The sequence below is a fragment of the Phascolarctos cinereus genome, unplaced genomic scaffold (genome assembly GCF_003287225.1).
Source record: "Phascolarctos cinereus isolate Bilbo 61053 unplaced genomic scaffold, phaCin_HiC Scaffold_726;HRSCAF=1367, whole genome shotgun sequence".
Taxonomy (NCBI): domain Eukaryota; kingdom Metazoa; phylum Chordata; class Mammalia; order Diprotodontia; family Phascolarctidae; genus Phascolarctos; species Phascolarctos cinereus.
The window spans coordinates 419,759,889-419,781,717 of NW_027556098.1; the positions used below are offsets into that span (position 1 = coordinate 419,759,889).

At 45.0% G+C, this 21,829-nt stretch overlaps 1 protein-coding gene across 4 annotated transcripts; it reads left to right on the plus strand.

Annotated features, from left to right (window-relative positions):
- The first annotated feature begins 1,832 nt into the window (after window positions 1-1,832).
- Window positions 1,833-4,181, plus strand: DHDH (dihydrodiol dehydrogenase). 4 transcript variants are annotated; one of them, XM_021004006.2, is made up of 7 exons: window positions 1,833-1,970; window positions 2,349-2,460; window positions 2,627-2,808; window positions 3,001-3,256; window positions 3,379-3,503; window positions 3,596-3,752; window positions 3,880-4,181. In XM_021004006.2, exons 1-7 carry the CDS (start codon window positions 1,875-1,877, stop codon window positions 3,987-3,989), a joined length of 1,038 nt encoding a protein of 345 aa, XP_020859665.1. In that variant the 5' UTR covers window positions 1,833-1,874; the 3' UTR covers window positions 3,990-4,181. The 4 variants fall into 4 exon arrangements, with proteins under 4 accessions (XP_020859665.1, XP_020859667.1, XP_020859666.1 ...); XM_021004008.2 differs by having other exon boundaries at window positions 2,660-2,808; XM_021004007.2 differs by having other exon boundaries at window positions 1,834-1,970; window positions 2,645-2,808.
- Window positions 4,182-21,829: the final 17,648 nt, after the last annotated feature.

Genomic DNA, 21,829 nt, shown 5'->3' on the forward strand with positions numbered 1-21,829 from the left:
GAGGCTTCCCTACCTTCTGGACACGTTTCCAGCTTGGAGAATTCCAGAAAAGGGCACAACTTAGGACAAGGAAGACTGGGCCTCCTGAACCAGGGAGTTTCTGGGTTTGGCTGCCCAGCAGTTTCTGTGCTTGTCTCAGGGCATCTCCCTGACTCTGTTATCTTTGGTCCACATCACAGCCGAAGGAAGCAGCTTGGGTTTCTGCCATCTTTGCTCATCAGAGACATTGAGAGTCTGGAGAGCAGCCAGAGCTGGGCCTCCAGGATAGGATGGCCTTGAGGATCATTCTGTAGGAGGCTGGGGGGTGGGAACAGTTGGGTGGCACAGTGGATAGAGCACAGGCCCTGGAGTCAGGAGGACCTGAGTTCAAATCCAGCCTCAGACATGATACTTACTACCTCTGTGACCCTGGGCAAGTCACTTTACCCTGATTGCCTTGCTCCCCCCAAAAAATTTTATAGGAGGCTGGGGAAGAGCAGCCTTAGGCCACATGATCTTCCAAGGGGAATTGGAAAGCTGGGCAGGTGGAGGAGGGCTTTCAAGGTTTGGTTTGGTCCAAGAGGGTCAAAAGAAGAGCTGCCTGGGGAAGGGGTGAGCTCCCTGTTCCTAGAGCCCTTTAGACAGGGGCTACCCAGCTATTAGGCCCAGCAGTTGGCAGAGGTGGGGCTTAACTTCAGATATGGGGCCCATCTATCCTGTGATCTGAAGGGCCCTGCTCTACAAGCATTTCAAGCAGAAAATCATTGAGCACCTACTGTGTGCCAGGCACTGCCCTAGGCAGCAGGATGGTTTTGGCCTGGGTGAGCTGAAGGGTGGAGGAAGACCCTGGGAGTACCAAGAGGTCTGGCACAGGGTGAGGTTAAGGTGTAGAGGGAGCAGGTGAGCCTGAGGATACTGATTTGAGCACTATAGGTAGGGCATTGGAGGTGAAAGGTGACAGAGAAAATGTGCAGGGGAGCACTGGAGGTCCCAACATCCCTGATCAACTGAGCAGGTTTGGGGGAAATGGGCATGAGCAGTCCTCAGGCAGGACTAGAGACCCTCTGGGGCATCCATGCTGTGGGACATGTCCAGCAGGCAGGTGAGAGGTGGAAGCCCAGGCTGGAGGGAGAGCTTTGAGAGTCCTCCATGTGCAGTGATAGGGGCCATGCCCACTTCTGTCTCCTTGGAAAGACAGCTTGGAGGGAAGGCGTCCAGGTAAAGTGCCTGGGGGATGCCCATGCAGAGGGGTCCGGGAGGGAAGTTCATTCAGGAGAGGGACAGCAGGAGCTCAACCAAGGGGCAGGGGAGGAGAGGAGGCCTGTCTCGGGAGGAGCCCCAGGAGGAGTGGGGAGAACCTCGGGCTTGTGAGCCAAGGCTTTCAAAGAAGTCCAGAAAAGTCTGGAGCCAAGCCTAAGAAAGAAGCCCTTCCATCGGCCGACTTTTATTGGAGGGTGGGCTGGGGTGGCCTGGAGAGATCAGAGGTAAAGAGCCAGCGTGAACACCGTAAATGAGGGACGAGGAGGAAAGAGAAGCCGGGAGACGATCCCCCAGCCGGTGGCAGATGGAGGGGGCCCCAGTCGAGGGGCAATCCTCGACAGGGAGCTTAGGATGTGCGCTGCTCGCCAGGGCTCCCTGCCCCCAGGCTCCTGGGAAGCTCTCTGGGTTCCTGAGCGTCTTTTTCTCTGTGTAACCTCTTTGAGTCTCTGGCCTTGGGAGTCTTTCTGTTTCTCCTGGGGCCAATGGCTGGCTGATATCTCGAAGGAAGGTCAAAGGTCCTCGGGGAGGAATGGGCGAGGTGTGGCATTCCAAAGTCAGCCAATGAGCAGCCGCCAAGAGGTAGGGATGGGCAGGCTGAAGGGTAAGAGTCCAAAAACCGCGAGGAAACCACAGAGATGGAGACAGTTCTGCGCTGGGGGCTGCTGTCAGCTGGCCTCATCTCCCATGACTTCGCCACTGCCCTGAGGAGCCTGCCCCGCTCCGAGCATCAGGTCCCGACACCTCCCGACGCCACAGGGGACGCCTGGCTTCCAGGGGGAGGCTAGACGTGGGGAAGCCTAGGTCCTCACGGAGTGGACGGAGGGAGGCTGACGCTGGGGGGAGGGGAGCCGGGATCGCCCAGGAGAGTGGCTGGGCTTGCCCAAGACCCCGGGGGAGCGTGGCTAGAGAGGGGACGCCTGAGTCCCCAAGAGGCGGAAGGTAAAGCTGGGAAGGAGGCGCTGGGGTCGCTGCTGTAGATGGTGCTGGGGGAAGGGAGCCGGGGTCTGCTCAGGGGTCCAATTCGCCCGGAAGCTGTGGCTGGGGTGGCCAGGACCCCTAGGGAGCGCGGGTGGGTCCGGGTGGGCTCTGAAAGGGGTCTCTGGCCATAGATAGCAGCCGTGGCCGCCAGAGACCTGGGCCGGGCCCAGGACTTCGCCCGAAGGCACGAAATCCCCAAGTCCTATGGCTCCTATGAAGAACTGATGAAGGACCCTGACGTGGGTGAGACTTGAGCCCAGGGACTTCTAGGGACTGCGGGAGGGAGAGCAGCGAGGCGGGGCTCGGAAGGCGGAGGATATTCTAGGGGGCGGAGACCCAGCGGGAGGGGCGGGGCCCCAGCAGGAGGATCTCCTGAGGGCGGGGCCTGTCCCTAGGCCCCGCCCCTCAGGCTCTAGCCCGCTCGCAGACGTGGTGTACGTAGCCCCTCAGCACCCGCAGCACCTGGGCGCTGTCCTGCAATGCCTGGCGGCGGGCAAGCCGGTCCTGTGTGAGAAGCCTCTCGGGGTCACGACCGCCGAGGTCCGCGAGATGGTGGCGGCCGCGCGGGCCCGCGGCCTCTTCCTGATGGAGGTGAGAGCGGCGCGTGCCGGCGCCCCCCGCTGGTGGAGGTCCACAGCCACAGCCTCAGCCTCCGCAGGGGCCGAGCCCTCAGGGGAGTTGTAGTGTGGAAGGGGCGTGGGGTGAGGGTCTGCAGCGCCGAGGGGGGCTTCCCCGGAGTCCTGGGCCCCAGCAGGCTCTGCCCCTATCCCGCTTGCCCTGCAGGCCATCTGGACGCGGTTCTTCCCTGCCGCCGAGGAGCTGCGGGCTCTGCTGTCCCAGGGCATCCTTGGGGAGGTGCGTCTGGTCCGCGTGGACTTCGGCATTGAACTTGAACAGTTTCTGGATCGCTCCACCGACTGGGCCCAGGCGGGGGGCGGGCTGCTGGACCTGGGCATCTACTGCATCCAGTACATCTCCATGGTGGCCGGGGGCCGGCGGCCTGAAAAAATCCACGCCGTGGGGCTGCTCCATGCCAAGGGTAGTGGTGAAGAATTCGGGGTCTCCTGGGGCTTGGGGGGGGGCTCCCCCAAAGCTTGGCTGCTGGGTGTGAGTGAGGGATTAAGGTGTGGGGAGCGGCTGACCAGTGGTGTGTCCTGCCAGGGGTGGACGACACAGTGACCACTGTCCTGCAGTACCCTGGTGGGCTCCAGGCCTCCTTCAGCTGTAGCATCACTACTAAGCTGTCCAACTCATTCACGGTGTTTGGAAGCAAGGGCGAGGCAGAGGTGAGAGGAGCCTGGGCCCTGGGGTCACCCAGGGCCTGTTGCCAGGGGGCAGAAGGCCTGGACACCTTGCTGAGGCCACTCTCTCCTCCCAGATCCCTCCCTTCATGCATTGCCCCACGGAGCTGGTGGTGAATGGGAAGAGCACCCAGTTCCCATTGCCCAAGGTGGCAGACACTGAGAAGTTCAATTTCAGCAATTCCATTGGCATGGTCTACGAAGCCCAGCATGTGCGGCAGTGTCTGCTGCAGGGTGAGGCAGGGAAGTCCCCGGGATGACAAGGACAGAGGCCTCTAGTGGGGTCCCTGACACTCCCACCTCCTGCAGCGTGCTGGGAGAGCAAGGCCTGCCCTGTTCACGATTCTCCTTCCTTCCCTAGGCCTGAAGGAGAGCCCTGTGATGCCCCTGGCAGAGAGTGAGCTCTTGGCAGACATCCTGGAGGAAGCAAGGAGGCAGATTGGGCTCAGGTTCCTCCAGGACAGAGCCTAAGCTTCCAAACTATGGCCCAAGGAAGAAGTCCCTGACCAGCAGTTTGTCCCCCAGGTTCCTACTCTGCAGCCTGGCCCTGGAAGCTGCCTTGCTCTGGCCCTGAGTTCTGGCCCTGCCCTTATCTATTATGTGATCTATCCCTGCCTTTCTTAGCCTCAGGAGGTTTTCTGGAATAAAGAGTATCCCACTCCATTTGGTCTCAGTATAAAGTCTCCTTCCACTTTCCCCGGGGGAAATTGAGTCCCAGAGAAAAGAAGGGTGACCCTCCAGCTCCATGGTTCTAGGACTCATGCACTAGACAACAGAAAAGAAGCCATTCAGGGGACTGGGCCCAGGCCTAGACCTGGAGTTTGAGTCTCAGCTCTGCCCCTTCTGCATTTGGCAGTTCCTTCCCCTCCCCACCTTTCTGGGCCTCAGTTTCCTCATCTGTAAGGTGAAGGAATTGCTATAGCTATGGCTAGAATTCCTAGCTAAAAAGATAAAGGCAGGGGCTTGCTGGAGGCAGCTCAGGCACTTTGGAAATCTGAAAACACTCCATATCAGGGCTTGATTTATTGTGTGCATGACTGTATAGACTTCAGCAAGTGATGAAGAAAATGTTATTAATGCAGGTTAAGCTGTAGGTTGTGTTGTACATTCCCTCCCCCCAAAGCCTTTACTTAATAGCTTATCAGCAGACCAGAAGATAAAATTGGCAATATACATTACATTCAATTGAAAAGCTTTTGAATGAACATCATCAATGTAGTTGGAGTAGGAAAAGAAACGATTAATTTTGGGGGAAATCTGCCTCAGGTATCTCTGAGAAAAGTCTGACACCCAGGATACATAGAGAGTTGATTCTTTTCACTTGTGGGTTGGGCTACATGGTGGCAGGCTGAGGTTGTTTTCTGATTCTGTGATACAAACAAATACGTGAGAAGAAGAGCCATTGCTCAGTAGATTAAATAGACAGAGAATACAAATGGGAAATTTTCAAAATAAATCCAAGCTATCAACAATTAACCTCCAAATCGCTAATGACAAGAAATATAAATGAAGACAGCTCTTAATATCTCACCTGAAACCCATCAGGTTGGCAAAGATGCGAAACAAAAATGGTAATGATTATCATCCTATGAAAAAATGCTCTAAATCACTATTGATTAGAGAAATGCAAATCAAAACAACTCTGAGGTTGTTTTGGCCTATCAGATTGTCCAAGATGACAAAACAAGAAAATGATAAATGTTGGAGAAGATGTCGGAAAATTGGAACACTAATGCATTGTTGGTGGAGTTGTGCAATGATCCAACCATTCTGGAGAGCAATTTGGAAGTGTGCCCAAAGGGCTATAAAAATGTGCATGCTCTTTGACCCAGCAATAGCACTTCTAGGATTATATCCCAAAGAGGTCATACAAATGGGGAAAGGACCCCCATGTACAAAAAATATTCATAGCAGCTCTTTTTGTGTTGGCAAAGGAATTGGAAATTGAGGGGATGCTCATCAATCGGGGAAATTGCTGAGCAATTTGTGGTATATGAGTGTAATGAAATACTATTGTGCTTTGGGAAATGATGAAGACGCTGACTTCAGAAAAACCTGGCAAGACTTGTAAGGTCTCATTCTGAGTGAAGTGAGCAGAACCAAGAGAATGTTGTACACAATAACAGCCACATAGTGTGATGACTAATGTTGATAAACTTAACCCTTTCCAGCAATATAAGGATCTAAGACATCTCCAGGGGCCTTGAGATGGAAAATGCTGTCCACATCCAAAGAAAGAACTATGGAATTTAAATACAGATTGAAGCATATTGTTTGGTATTTTTTTTCTTCTGCTGAGTTTTGTTTCCTCTTTCTGGTGGTTCCTCCTATTGGTTCTAATTCTTACTTGCAACATCACTAATGTGAAAACATGTTTGATGGGAATGTATATACAGGCTATAGCCTGTATCAGATTGTGTGCCGTCTTGGGGAGGGTGGTGGGGAGGAAGGGGTAAAAAAATTTAAACTCAAAAGCAAATGGAAGTGATTGTTGATAAATCAAAATAAATTAATAAAAAAAATAGTGATGATTGAAGTGTCTTTGAGAAGACAGGCACACTAATGCATTGTTGGTGGAGTGCTGAATTGATGTAGCCATTCTGGAAAACTTTTGGAATTCTACTAAGATCATTCATGTGTACTTACCTTTTAACCAGTGATAGTGAGCATTGTTAGGCAATACCCCAAGAATATCGGAGACAGAAGGAGAACACCCAAATGTACAAAAATGTTTATAGCAGCCCTTTCCCTAACAGAAAAGAACTAGAAAGAAATGAAGTGCCAGTCAGTTGGAGGATGGCTTTCTATGGAGAAGAGAAGAATTTATGACCAAACAAGACAGAGAACATTATGAAACGCAAAGTGGATAATTTTGATTACATTAAACTAAAAAGTTCTTGCACAAACAAAGCCAATGCAACCAAGATTAGAAGGAAAGCAGAAAGTTGGGAAATAATTTTTACAGCCAGCGTTTCTCATAAAGACATAATTTTTAAATATATAGAGAACTGAGTCAAATATATAAGAATTCAAGTCATTCTCCAATTGATAAATAGTGAAAGGATATGAACAGGCAGTTTTCAGAGGAAGAAATTAAAGCTATCTATACTCTTATAAAAAAATGTGTAAATCAGTGTTGATTAGAGAGACAGAAATTAAAACAATTCTGAGGTGCCATCTCACACCTATCAGACTGGCTGATATGACAGAAAAAGAAAATGATAAATGTAGAAGATATGGGAAAATTGGAAACTAATGCATTGGTTGGTGGAGTTGTGAATGGATCCAACCATTCTGGAGAGCAATTTGGAACTAGGCCCAAAGGATATAAAAATGTGCAATATGTTTTGGTCCACTACTAGGTCTGTATTCCAAAGAGATCATTAAAAAGTCAAAAGGATCCACATGTAGAAACATATTTATAGCAGCCTTTTTTTTTCCAGTGGTAAAGAATTGGAAATTGAGGGGATGCCCATCCACTGTGGAATGGCTTGTAATGGAATACTGTTGTGTTATAAGAAATGACAAACAAGGGGGCAGTTGGGTGGCCCAGTGGATAGAGCACAGGCCCTGGAGTCAGGAAGACCTGAGTTCAAATCCAGTCTCAGATAACATAATACTTCCTAGCTGTGTGACTCTGGGCAAGTCACTTAACCCCAAATGCCTCACTAAAAAAAAAAAGATATGACAAACAAGATGATTTCTGCAAAACCTGGAAAGACTTGCATGATGAACTGGTGCTGAGTGAAGTGAATAGAACCAGGAGAAATATTGTAGACAGCAACAGCAACAATGTGCAATGATCAACTTTGGTAGAGTTAACTCTTCTCAGCAGTACAATCATCTAAGGCAATTTCAAAGGACTCCTGGATGGGAACTACTACCCACATCCAGAGCAAAAGCGACGGAGTCTAAATGCAGATTGAAGCAGAGAATCTTCACTTTTTTTCTGTTGTATCTTTCTTCCGGTTTTTCTGTTTTATTCTGATTCTTCTTTCACAACACGACTAATGTGGAAATATGTTTAATGTGCTTGCACGTGTATAACCTGTATCAGATTGTTTGCAGTCTTAGGGAAGGGAGAGAAGAGAGAGGAAACATTTGGAACTCAAAATCTTTTAAAAGTGAATGTTGAAAACTATCTTTACGTTTAATTGGAAAATATGAAGTGCTATTAAGTGGAAAATAAACCAAATTGGATGTGAATGTATTGAGGAATTTATATCATGATTTAACATTTGCAAAATGCTTATGTTATTTCATGGTCACAACAACCCTGCAAGGTAGGTACCATTTTCCCCATTTTATAGATAAGACCCTGAGGCAGACAGAGGTTAAGTGACTTGCCCAAGGTCACACAGCTGGTAAGTGTCAGAGGGAGAAGGGGGAGGGAGGTGAGAAGGGAATGGGAAGCAGGCATGGGAGATAGCCAGTGCAGCAGACATACAGAGGGTCTGTTTAATATGTCTAGAAGGGAAGTTTCGAGCCAGCTTGTGAAGGACTTTAAATACAAAACAGTGGAGTTTGTATTTGACCCTGGAAAGACTAGGGAGTCCATGGAGTTGACTGAGTCCAACCTGAGCTACAGGAATGTCACTGATGGTGAAGCTGCTTCCTGGTTTTTGGTGTGGCTAATGTGGACTCCAAGTGTGGAATAAGACACACCTTCAGGCTAATGTGTGGGTTTGTTCTCCCGTACTTTTGGGTTAATCACAAGGGGGTAGTGGTGAGTCTTTGGGATTCTAGAAAGATTTAAAGAGCAAAACATCAAAGCTCTGGTGAAATAAAGGGGAAAAAACCAGAGCCTGCCCTCAAGGAGCTCGCAATCGGATAGGGGAGATGGGCAGACAAGTATATACTAACAAGATGTGTGTGTATACATACATGTTCACATATTTGTTTATATGCATGTTTTATGAGGAGTATGGATACTTCATATATTATATATTTCTGTGTATATGTGCCTATAGATATATATATGTATACATGCATATTTGTATATGTTGTTCAGTTGTTTTTGGTCATGTCCAACTCTTCACAATCTTCTGGGGTATTCTTAACAGAGATATTGGAATGGTTTGCCATTTCTTTTTCTAGCTCATTTTACAAGTCAGGAATTGACTTTCCCAGGGTCACATAGCCAGTAAGTGTCTGAGGCTGCATTTGAACTCAGAAAGAGTCTTCCTGATTCCAGGTCCAGTCCTCTATCAGTACACATACTCTTTCTCTCTGTCTCTGTCTCTGTCTCTCTCTCTCTCTCTCTCTGTCTCTCTCTCTCTCTCTCTGTCTCTCTCTCTCTCTCTGTCTCTCTCTCTCTCTCTCTCTCTGTCTCTGTCTCTGTCTCTCTCTCTCTCTCTCTCCCTTCTTTCCTCCCTCTCTCTCTCTTTCTCTTTTTCATTCTCTCTCTCTCTCTCTCTCACACACACACACACACACACACACACACACACACACACACATTCCATACCTTCTCCAGCAGACTGTCTACTGGCTCCTTTCCTACTTCTTATAAACAGATCATGTCTCCCCATCCTTAAAAAACACTCACTTGCTTCATTTCTCTCTAATAGCTAACATCCCTCATCTCTCTTCCCATCCACGGTTAAACTCTTGGAGAAGGCCGTCTGCAGTAGGTGCCTCCTTCCACTTCCTCTCTGCTCCCTCTCTTCTACAGTCTGGTTTCTCACCTCATCATTCAACCCAAACTGCTCTTTCTAAAGTGACTAGCAATCTCTTCTTTGCCCAATCCAATGGCCTTTTCTCCCTCCTCATCCTTCTTGACCTGTCTACAGCCTTTGATGTGGTCAATCCCCTTCTCTTCCTTATTTCTCTCTTCTCTGTTTTCTGGGCACTCCTGTCTCCTGGTTCTTCCATCTGCCCGCTCTTTAGTCTCCTTTGTTGAATCTTCATCCAGGTCACACCCCCTAACTGTGGGTGTTCCACAGGGCTCTGTCCTGGGCCCTCTTCTCCCTCTATATTACCTCCTTTGGTGGCCTCATCAGCTCCCATAGATTCAATGATCATCTCTCTGCTGATGATTCTGAGATCTATTTGTCCGGCCCTGACCTTCACTCTCATAGCTCTAGCTGCCTGTTAGACATCTTGAATTGGATCTGCCATGGAAATCTTAAACCCAACATGTCCCCAACTGCTGCATCAGGAAAGGCTTCCTTTAGCAGGAACTTGAGAAAACCAGAGAAGCCAGGAAGGAGGCAGAGATGATGAGGGATTGAGTTCCAGGCATGGAGGGAAGCCAGAAAAAATGCTTAGAGCATCTAGAACAAGCAACAGCAAGGAATGAACTTTACAAACAATTGGAGAAAATGGAGAGGAAGCACCTAGTGGTTGGAGTCACTCTTCCCAGAAGTTGACATTCATAGCAGTGGCTCATTTCAGCCTCTGGCCACACCAATGCCCACGTCCAACCTCTGGCTCTTCTCCAGCAGCTCTCCCCTATAGCAACCTAAGGGCTAGTGCTAGGAGCCACCAGGAGGAAGAGGCCACTGGTCCACTGCCCCCCATCCCCAGAAGCTCTCAGAGTCTACTTCTCAGCCTCCAGCCACATGGAAATTGAGGGAGAGACATTTTCAGACATGGTTAATATGGGAATTTGTTTTCACAGATTATGCGGTTATGTATTGAAGAATTGTACTGTTGTTATTGGTTAAAATTTTCTAAATGGTTGGTGGCAGAAAGGACAGATTAATTTTTTAAAAATACTTGTTACTTGAACAATAAAAATAATAAACTATTTTTCAAAAAGAAATATAGTCTGGTGTTGCTATGGAGACACTCCCCTCAAAATCCACCAAGCACTGACGTCACGAAACTGCGGGTGCTCTGGAATTGTCAGCGAGGATTTGGGCCAAAGAGAAGAGAGGAAGCAGGCTCAGGGGGGAAGAGTCAGGGTGTTGCCTGAATTCTCTTTGGGGTCCTCATGGGTCACTGCCAATACTCCAGCACAGGAGATGGGAACAGCTGCAGTTTATACCCTCAGAGTATGACATACTCCATGAGTATGTGATGGGTACATGTGTCTTTCAATTCTGTTCGATCCAATTTATACCAAATTAGCATTAACCATTCCTTAGGTGAGGCATAGAAATGTCTTTCTTGGGGGGCAGAGCCACGATGGTGGAGTAAAAGCAGGGACTTACTTGAGCTCTTCCCCAAACCCCTCCAAACACCTGTAAAATGACTTCAGACAAATTCTAGAGCAGCAGAAACCCACAAAAAGACAGAGTGAAACAAATTTCCAGCCCAAGACAACCTGGAAGGTTGACAGGAAAGATCTGTTCCACCAGGCTGGGAGAGGAGTGCAGTTTAGCACAGACTGGGCCCTAGCAAACCTAGAGCAGGCCTCAGGGGACTGAATCACTGGCAGCTGTGGCAGTTTCCAGACTTCTCAGCTTGTAAGTGCCAAAGAAAACTTACCAGGTCAACAGGAAATGTCTGCTGGACCTGGGTAGGAGAGGGATGCACCCCAGCCCCAGTGCAGCCCCAGGGCAGTGGCAGAGGCTGCTTCTGGAACTTTCAGCACACAGATGGTAAGGGGATCAAATAACTAATTAGAAGAAGATTACAGGGATCTGTTTGCTGACCCTGAGACAGGATTCTGTTGCTTTGCCCATCCTTGGATCTGGGTTGCAGTCTTATGTGGCAGTTCCAGAGCAAGGAGGACCACTGGCATATCAGACCTTGCAGCAGCACTTCCAGGGTAGAAAAGAGAGCCTGTGGTCACTCACAGACCAGAGCACAGGCCAGTGGAGGAGTAACACCTGTCCTTAGATCAGGCTGCCTTGGAAGCACTGAAAACTTACAAGTCCCTGGAAGTATCTCTGAAAACAGCTGCACAAAACCTCTGAAGCTTGGGACAGTACACCCTCCACGTTGGAAGCTGAGACCTACCTTAACAAAGAGTTAAAATGTCAAGTAATTGGCTGGGAAAACAAGCAAACAGTGGAAAAAAGCAGACTATAGAACTTACTTTGGTGACAAGGAAGATAAAAAACATACAGTCAGAAGAAAACAACAAAGTCAAAGCTCCTATACCCAAAGCCTCCAAGAAAAATATCAATTGGTTCCAGGCCATAGAAGAGCTCAAAAAGGATATTGAAAATCAAGTAAGAGAAGTAAAGGAAAAATTGAGAAGAAAAGTGAGAGTGATGCAAGAACATCATGATAAACAAGTCAATAGCTTGCTAAAAGAGACCCTAAAAAAATGCTGAAGAAAATAACATCTTAAAAAATAGACTAGACCAAATGGCAGAAGAGGTCCAAAAAGCCAATGAAGGGAAAAATACCTTAAATGGCAGAATTGGCCAAATTGAAAAGGAGGTCCAAAAGCTCACTGAAGAAAATAATTCCTTAAATAAGAATGGAGCAAATGGAAGCTAATGATTATGAGAAATCAAGATATTATAAAACAAAACCAAAAGAATGAAAAAATAGAAGACAATGTGAAATATCTCAATGGAAAAACAACTGACCTGGAAAATAGATCCAGGAGGACAGCTAGGTGGCACAGTGAACAGAGCACTGGCCCTGGAGTCAGGAGGACTTGAGTTCGAATCCAGCCTCAGACACATAATACTTTGTAGCTGTGTGACTCTGGGCAAGTCACTTAACCCCAACTGCCTCACTAAATATCTATATATCTATCTATATCTATACCTAGATATAGATATAGATGCAGGAGGGATAATTTAAAAATTGCTGGACTACCTGAAAGCCATGATCAAAAAAAAGGGCCTAGACATCATCTTCCAAGAAATTATCAAGGAAAACTGCCCTGATATTCTAGAATCAGAGGGTAGAATAGAAATTGACAGAATCCACCAATCACCTCTTGAAAGAGATTCCAAAAGGAAAACTCCCAGGAATATTATAGCAAAATTCCAGAGGTTCCCTGGTCAAGGAGAAAATATTGCAAGCAGCCAGAAAGAAACAATTCAAGTGCTGTGAAAACACAATCAGGATAACACAAGATTTAGCAGCTTCTACCTTAAGGAATCAGGAAGCTTGGAATATGATGCTCTGCAGGCCAAAGGAGCTAGGCTTATAACCAAGATTCACCTACCTAGCAAAATTTAGTGTAATTAATGAGGGAAAAAAATTATATTCAATGACATATAGAGGAATTTAATGCATTCTTGAAAAAGCAGAACTAAATAGAAAAATTGACTTTCAAATACAAGACTCAAGAGAAGCATGAAAAAGTAAACAGGAAAGAGAAATCACAAGGCACTTATTAAAGTTGATGTGTTTACAATACTACATGGAAAGCTGATAACTCATGAAACCTTTCTCATTATTAGGGTAGTTGGAGGGAATATATATAGATAGAGAGCACAGTGTGAGTTGAATATGAAGGGATGATATCTAAAAAATAAAATTAAGGGGTGAGAAAGGAATGTACTGGGAGGAGGAGAAAGGGAGAATTCTATAATGAGGTAAATTATCTTACATAAAACAGACAAGAAAAAGCTTTTACAGTGGAGGGGAAGAGGGGGGAATTGAGAGGGAATGAGTGAACCTCACTCTCACCAGATTTGGCTTAAGGAGGGACTAACATACACACTCAATTGGTTATAGAAACCTATCTTACCCTACAGCAAACTAGGGGGAAGGGGATTAGGAGGGGTGGTGATAGAAGAGAGGGCAGATTGGGGAGGGGATAATCAGAAGCAAACACATTTGAAGAGGGACAGGGTCAAAGGAAAAAATAGAATAAATGGGGGTTGGGATAGGATGGAGGAAAATATAGTTAGTCTTTCAGAGCATGACTATTATGGAATGTTTTGCATGACTACACATGAAAACCTATATCAGAGTGCTTGCCTTCTGAATGAAGGTAGGTGGGGAGAGAGGAAGGGAGAGAATTTGAAACTCAAAGTTTTGAAAACAGTTGTTAAAAATTATTTTTACATGCAACTTGGAAATAATATACACAAGCAATGGGATATAGAAATCTATCTTACCCTACAGGAAAATAGAAGGGGAAGAGGATAAGAGAGGGAGGGTGATAGAAGAGAGTGCATATTGGTTGAAGGGGTAATCAGAATGCATGCTATCTTGGGATGGGGGAGGGAAGAGATGGGGAGAAAATTTGGAACTAAAAGTCTTGTGGAAGTGAATGTTATATACTAAAAATAAAGAAATGAATAAATAAAAAAGAAATGTCTTCCTTGGCCATGTACAGAGAGAAGGGATGCTTATTACTTGTTACAAAAGAAGTCCCATGTCTTTGTCAGCACACCTTCACATTGGATCTGAGGGACCGCCTATGGCCACACATGACCAACAGCAGGGATAGACTTCCAAAGTCCTCCAATCAGAGGCAGAGAGGAGACTTTCAAAGAAGGAAGCCTGCAGTACATGCTAAATTGATAGGCAATGAAATGGCTGGTTTAGAACCAAATAAGTTAGTTATGTCAGCTCCCAAGAGACCCTTCTTTGTTGTTGTTAGTCATTTTTTCAATTGTGTTTGACTCTTTTTGATCCCATTTGGGGTTTTCTTGGCAAAGATCCTGGAGTGGTCTGCCATTTCCTTCTCCAGCTCATTTTACAGATGAGGAGACTGAGGCCAACAGGGTTAAGTAACTTGTCCAGGGTCACACAGCTAGTAAGCATCTGAGGCCAGGTTTGAACTCAGGAAGTTAAGTCTTCCTGATTCCAAGGCTGGCATTCTATGCACTTTGGTGCCACCTAGGTGCCCTAAACCAATCTTAGGTTCCCCAAATCCACTTTTGACAAGGGTTCAACAACAATCCCCCAACTCTACATCGGGTAGATGTGGTAGGGCTAAACAGCCCCTTTCTGCAAATGGATGGATGGATGAATGAACGAATGAATGAATAAGCATTGATTAGGTGCTTGCTCTGTCAAAAGCACTCTGTTAAGCTCAGAAAAGCAAAGCATTTCCTGCCTTCAAGATGTTCACATTCAAATGGAGGAAACATCAACTCTAGGCTGTTTCAGGTACATGTCAGAGAGGTTCCACGGTCCTCTTCTCCAGTAATAAAACCCTCCCTGTTTCAGGGGCTGAGCCATTTGACAGTACCAAGGACTCTGGTGGGGAGAAACTTCTTTTCTCAGTCTTTCCTAGCTGTGGCTGCTGAGGCAGGCATATAGCAAGCTCAATAATGGTTATCAGGTCCCATCTTCACAAGTACTGCTTCCTGGGATGGTGGAAGCAGGGAGTGGGCTTCGAGGTGCTGCCTCTCTCTGGCTCTTGGGTTTCCCTGCCCTTCAGTGGTGGCTGGTCAGCTGTTGGTATGGATACTCTCAATTTTCTCCTGACTCAGCTTCCCCTGGGGCATTTTTCAGGGTCCCTAAGATTCCCTCATCTATTACATGCATTTGAGGTATGGAGGGGCTTCCTGGAGAGGGCTCTTGGTTAGTTCTGGTCTGGGGATGTGCTCCTCTGAGGTTCTGGGACTGGTCTGAAGGAACATGCTCAGTGAGGTGAGCAGAGCCAGGAGATTGGTTTATACAATAACAACATTATTTAAAAGACAAACAACTCTGAAACACTTAGGAACTCCATGAGGAAGCTGTGATGACCAATCCTGATTGCAGAGGACTCAATATATTAAGTCATACCATTCACCTGGAGGTAGTGAGCTGATGGCCTCAGAGGTCAGATGGAGACAAGATTCTGTACTGGACATGGCCCATGGAGGAATTGGTTTTATTTGACTACATAGATTTGTAGCAAGCGTGTCATGAAATGTTTTCCTGTGTGGTTTTGTTACTTGGGGCTCATCTTGCAATTCTGCCTTGTGACATGGTTTTAATTTGCTGTGGAAACTTACTACCTGGCTTGTTGAACCACCTTCATTCTCCCCGCCCCCACCATGTTTTGGCCTCCCCTGTGTCCTGTGATAGGCTACCATCTTTGCCACAAAGCCATCATTGTTAAGATGGCCCAAAGTTGGAACATTGGGTGGCCCTTCACCTACCCTGCATCTGGAGATAAGGGTCGGATTTTCAGGGGGCAACATCTCTCCCTCATTTCAAAATCAGGGAGAAATGCCCCTCCTCATTTCAAAGCTGAGGGGGAACACCTTAGCCCCAACCAGAAAACCCCAACCCAAATCCTCAGCCCGTGGAGCTGTTGCTGACAGTCCCTCCACTTTTTGTCTCCCACTCTCAGCTGGGGCCAAGAGATCTCTGTCTCTCAGAGATCAACTAAGCCTTCCTGTGGGACTCTCACTGTTACCGTCTGTCTGTCGCTGGAGCCAGTGCAGCCAGTGCTGATGTCCATGCTACCTTGAGAGCTGCCTTACAGGGACTCCTGGTGTTCTCCCTTCCTGACAGAACCTGATCCAGTCAGTAGATGGGTACCCAAGCTGGGGTCACAAATTCATGAGCTGATAATCAGATCCGGGATGAAGGTTCCTGGCCTAGTGATAGGAACCCTCAAGACCACCATGACCATCCTGTTTAGCCTTGGAACATCCTGACCGGCCCAGCCTGGAGCAGTGAGTGATTCAGGGCTAGAAGGCAAGGGCCTGCCTGAGGAGTCTTGGATTCCAGTGAGGAGAACTTCCTTTATTCCATTCCTCTAATGGCTTAGGTCCGGGAGTGCTGACCAAGGCTAGGACTAGCCCTGCATCCCTGAGCATGGTATGGACCAGGGCTGAGCAGCAGCAAATGTTCCCTAAGCCCATGAGCTACCGAGCAGGGCCAGGCTGAGGCTTGAGCCCCGTGGGAGGGGTTCTGGCTCTGTCTCTTTCTTCCTGCTCTGTCTCTGTGCCTCTGCTTCCCTCCTCTCTCTCTTCTTGCTATTTCTCTTTCTCTGTTTCTCTCGATCTCTGTCTCTGTGTCTGTCTGTCTCATTCTCCCTACTCTCTCTTTCTCCCTATTCTTTCACTTTCTGTCTCTCTCTCCCTACTGTCTCTGTCTATTTCTGTCTCTGTGCCCTGTCTCTATCTATTTCTTCCTACTCTCTCTCTCTGTCTCATTCTCCGTATTCTTTCTGTCTTTCTCCATCTCTCTCCCTCTCAGTCTTTCTCCCTCCATCTTGCTCTCCCCCATCTCCCTGTCTGTCTGGGATTTTGTTGTTTTTCTTTCATTTTCATTGAGGGAGAGGTAAGGAGGTGGGAGAGAGAGAAGGTGGATTGTTGTTGCTTGAAAAAAATTGATATCAAAAATAAATGGGAAACAGATTAAATAAGAAAGCAAACAAGAGGCTAAGGATTTTTTTTTAAACCAAGACAGGATCTCTTCTCTCCCCTTCCCCCTCCCATATTCAACAAGATAAAGTCCAACAATTTCAACTAAACCATTTAGCATCTGGTCTGTTTGCATCAGAGGTCCCTTGCTGGCTTCTCCCTCTTCCCCACTCCCTTCAGGAAGCCCTCTTTAACTGACTTTCTTTGGCACTGGGAAGCAGGGAAGAGGGGCAGGGGCTGATTCTGCCCCCCCTTTAAGTAAATCTGGGCCTTTCTTTTCCTTTCCTTTGGAGTTCTGTGTATTTTTCTGCACAGTTGCAGTGAGGATTAGACTCTAATGCTCAATGTAATTGTGTGGTCTGGAGAGAGTCAGTTCTGTACTCCAGGCCTCAGTTGACCTTTCTGTAAAATGAGGGTAGGGTGAGGGAAGGTTTGGATTACATGATGATCAAGGCCTCACCCAGCTGACTTTCTTCCTATTTGGGGCAGCCGGTGGAAATTGCTGAAAAGTGGATTTAGTCTTCAGATCAGGAAAAAATGCCGAACCTTGAGAGCTGTCCACAAAGCAGAATCAGTTGTCTTACTTTCGTCTCTCTATAAACACTGATTAAGCACCTACTATGTGCCAGGCTGTGCTAAGAGCTGTCGATGCAAAGAAGGGAAGAAAATAATCCCTTTCCTTAAGGAGCTCCCCATCCCTGCGGATCTTTGAGCAGACTGTCACCCTCCCTTTCCCTGCCCCCATTTCCTCTCCAGTTCAGCTTTTTGCAGCTGCTGCCTCTTTTCTCCAAACAATTGTCTTTGCAAATTTTCCCAGGTGCTAGTACTGCACCTCCCTCCCCTACCTATAGAATATATTCCTTTTTTTTCCCTTTGGTAATATTGTTGTTGTTGCTTTTCATATTTTATTTTTTTCAATTACATGTTAAAAATTTTTAACATTAATTTAAAAAAATTTTTAGTTCCAAATTCTCTCTTCCCGCTCCTTGAGAACACAATCAATTTGATATATGTTATACATGTGTAGTCATGCAAAATATTTCCATATTAATAATGTTGTGAAAGAAAACACAGCCTAAAAGAAAAAACCCCAAGAAAAATAAAGTGAAAAAAAAGTATGCCTTGATCTGAATTCAAACTTCATCAGTTCTTTCTCTGGGCATGGAAAGCATTTTTCATACTAAGTCCTTAAGAGTTGTCTTCGATCATTGTATTGCTGAGAATAGTTGTCATTCACAGTTGATCATCATACAATGTTGTTACTGTGTACAATGTTTTCCTGGTTCTGCTCACTTCACTCAGCATCAGTTCATGATTAAGTTTTTCCAGGTTTTTCTGAAAGCATCCTTCTCATCATTTCTCATAGCACAATAGTATTCCATCACAAGCATATACCACTTGTTCAGCCATTCCCCAACTGATGGGAATCCCTGTAATTTCCAATTCTCTGCCACCACAAAAAGAGCTGGTATAAATAGTTTGATACATATAGATCATTTTCCTTTTTTAAGCTCTTTGGGATACAGATCTAGTAGTGGTATTGCTGGGTCAAAGGGTACACACAATTTTATAACTATGGGTGTAGTTGCACATTGCTTAACAGAACGGTTGGATCAGTTCATAACTCTACCAACACTGCATTAGTGTCCAAATTTTGCCACATGCCCTCCAACATTTGTTATTTTCCTTTTCTATCGTATTAGCTAGTCTGATATGTGTATGGCGGTACCTGAGTTGTTTTTATTTACATTTCTCTAATCAATACCGATTTAGAGTATTTTTTCATATGATTATAGAGAGCTTCGATTTCTTCTTCTGAAAACTGCCTGTTTATATCCTTTGACCTTTCATCGGTTGGGGAATGACTCATCTCCTTATAAATTTGACCCAGTTCTCTGTATATTTGAGAATGAGGCCTTTAACAGAGAAACTAGGTATAAAAATTCCCCTCCCCCCACCCAGTTTTCTGCTTTCCTTCTAATCTTTGTTTCATTGGTTTTGTAATGTGCAACAACTTTTTAATTTGATGTAATAGAACTGATCTATTTTACATCTCTTAATGCTTTCTATCTCTTGTTTGGTCCAAAATTCTTCCCTTATCTATAGATCTAACAGGTAAACTATTCCATACTCCCCTGATTTGCTTATGGTGTTACTCTTTATGTCTAAATCATGTACCTATTTTGATCTTATCTTGGTATATGGTGTGAGATGTTGGTCTATGCTAGTTTCTGCCCAGCTGCTTTCCAGTTTTCCCAGCAGTTTTTGTCACAGAGTGAGTTCTTATCCTGAAAGCTTGGATCTTTGGGTTTATCAAACATTAGATTACCATGGTCATTTACTACTGTGTATCGTGCGTCCAATCTATTCCACTGATCTACCACTCTATTCCTTAGCCAGTACCAGATTGTTTTGATGATTATTGCTTTATAATAGTTTAAGATCTGGTTCAGCTATGCTTTATGTTTCCTTTACATTTTCCCCCCATTGATTCCCTTGATATTCTTGACCATTTGTTCCTCCAGATAAATTTTGTGATTTTTCTTAGCTCTATAAAATTATTTTTTGGTAGTTTGATTAGAATGGCACTGAATAAGTAAATTAACATAGGTAGTATTGTCATTTTCCTTATATTGGCTTGGCCTACCCATGAGCAATTAATATTTTTCCAATTATTTATATCTGACGTTATTTTTATTAAAAGTGTTTTGTAATTGTGTTCATGTAGTTCCTGGGTTTCTCTTGGCAGGTAGACTTCCAAGTATTTTATGCTGTCTACAGTTATTTTAAATGGAATTTCTCTATCTCTTGCTGCTGGACTTTGTTCATAATATACAGAAATGCTAATGATTTATGTGGGTTTTTTTTTTGTATCTTGCAACTTTGCTAAAGTTGTTAATTATTTCAACTAGTACCCTTGCCTAAAAGACCATTTTATGAAGAACTCACACAGGGCAAGAGCTCACATGGTGGTCAGAAGAAGAGACACAAAGACCCTCTCAAGGTCTCTCTTAAGAACTTTGGAACTGATTGTGTGACATGGGAGACACTAGCACAGGACTGCCCAGTGTGGCAGGCCCTCATCAGAGAAAGTGCTGTGTTCCATGAGCAAACCATAATTGAAGTAGCTCAAAAGAAATTCGACATGCACAAATTTAGAGAATCCACCCCAAACTTTCACATGAACTATTTGTACCCAATCTGTGGTACAGCATTCTGTGCTTTTATTGGTCTGATTGGTCACAATGGAAGGCATTGCAACTTGACTCTAACAAAGTGATGCTATTTTGGTCCTCTTTGAAAAGGAAAGATAACAAGCATAGTTGATTCTCTTAAGTATAACATTATATTTCTGCAGAGGGAAATAGTTTTGTTTCCTCATTGTGTATTCTAATTCCTTCAATTTCTATTTCCGCTCTTATTGATGTAGCTAGTATTTCTAGTACAATATTGAATAATAGTGGAGATAAGGGGCATTCTTGCTTCACCTGTGTTCTTACTGGCAAGGCTTCTAGCTTATTGTCATCATAGATCATGCTTGCTGATGGCTTTAGATAAATACTATTTATCATTTTAATCAAAACTCCATTTATTTCTAGACTTTCTAGTGTTTTTAATAGGAATAGGTGCTGTACTTTGTCAAAAGCTTTTTCTGCATCTATTGAGATAATCATGTGGTTTTTGTTAGTTTTATTTTCAATGTGGTCAATTATGTTGATAATTTTCCTAATATTGAACCAGCCCTGCATTCCAGATACAAATCCCACCTGGTCATAGTGTGCAATCTTTGCGATATATTGCTGTAATATTCTTGATAGTATTTTAATTTAAAATTTTTGCATAAATATTCATTAGTAAAATCGTCCATAGTTTTCTTTCTCTGTTTTTGCTCTTTCTAGTTTAGCTATCAACACCATATTTGTGTTCTAAAAAGAATTTGGTAAGACTCCTTTACTTAACCAAATAATTTATATAATATTGGAATTAACTGATCTCTAAATGTTTGGTAGAATTCACTTCTGAATCCATCTGGTCCTGGGGATTTTTTCCTTAGGGAGCTCATTGATGGTTTGTTTAATTTCTTTTTTAAAGATAGGGCTAAGTATTCTATTTCCTCTTCTGTTAATCTGGCCAATTTATATTTTTGTAAATATTTATCCAACTAATTTAGATTGTCAGACTTATTGGCATATAATTGGACAAAATAGCTCCTAATAATTGCTTTAATTTCCTCTTCATTGATGATGAATTCACCCTTTTCATTTTTGATACTGGTAATTCGGTTTTCCTTTTTTTTTTAACAATCAAATTAACCAATAGTTTATCTATTTTATTGATTTTTACATAAAATCAGCTCTAAGTTTTATTTATTAATTCAATGTTTTTCTTACTTTCAATATTATTAATTTCTCCTTTGATTTTCAGAATTTCCAATTTGGTGTTTCATCGGGGATTTGTAATTTGTTCTTTTTCTAGATTTTTAAAAAGCTGCATTCCCAATTCATGGATCTGCTGTTTCTCTATTTTATTGATGTAAGCATTGAGAGATATAAATTTTCTCCTAAAGTACTGCTTTGGCTGCGTCCCATAAAGTTTGGTATGTTGGCTCATTGTTGTCATTCTCTGTAATGACATTACTTGTTTTTATGATTTGCTCTTTGACCCAGTCACTCTTTAGAATTAGATTATTTAGTTTCCTATTAATACATCTGCCTTTCTGTACCCACAGGGAGGTCAGTTTTTGCGCAAATGCCTCGCACCGCTGACAAAATGCTAGACGTTCCTTTGGCAGCTACTTTGTAACTAGAGATGGAGGAAGAGGTGGTGTCCAAAGGAAGTGGGCTGGAGGGCGGACCGAGAAGCCAGCCCCGAGGGTGGGTGGGGATTCCGGAGGGGCGGGGCTTGGTCCCAGAACGGGACCAGCCAGCCCGCAGCCCCAGCCCCGGGGCGTCAGTGTCTTACTCCCAGCTTTGGCCGACGTCACCTCCAGACACCACCTCTTAATAAGGCTCCTCTTGTTCTTGGCCCCGCCCCATGCTGGTGTAGCTGGCGTTTATTATGCGCTTCCTGTGTGCTACGCTCAGAGGATACAAGGAAGGGCCCCAGACAGTCCTTGACCTGCGGCTGGGGGCG

Excerpts from the sequence above, each read along its gene's own strand:
- DHDH (XM_021004006.2), top strand. The coding sequence starts at position 1,875 with ATGGAGACAGTTCTGCGCTGGGGGCTGCTGTCAGCTGGCCTCATCTCC. Across the intron at positions 3,504-3,595 it reads GAAGCAAGGGCGAGGCAGAG|ATCCCTCCCTTCATGCATTG; the intron begins GTGAGAGGAGCC and ends CTCTCCTCCCAG. Across the intron at positions 3,753-3,879 it reads GCGGCAGTGTCTGCTGCAGG|GCCTGAAGGAGAGCCCTGTG; the intron begins GTGAGGCAGGGA and ends TTCCTTCCCTAG.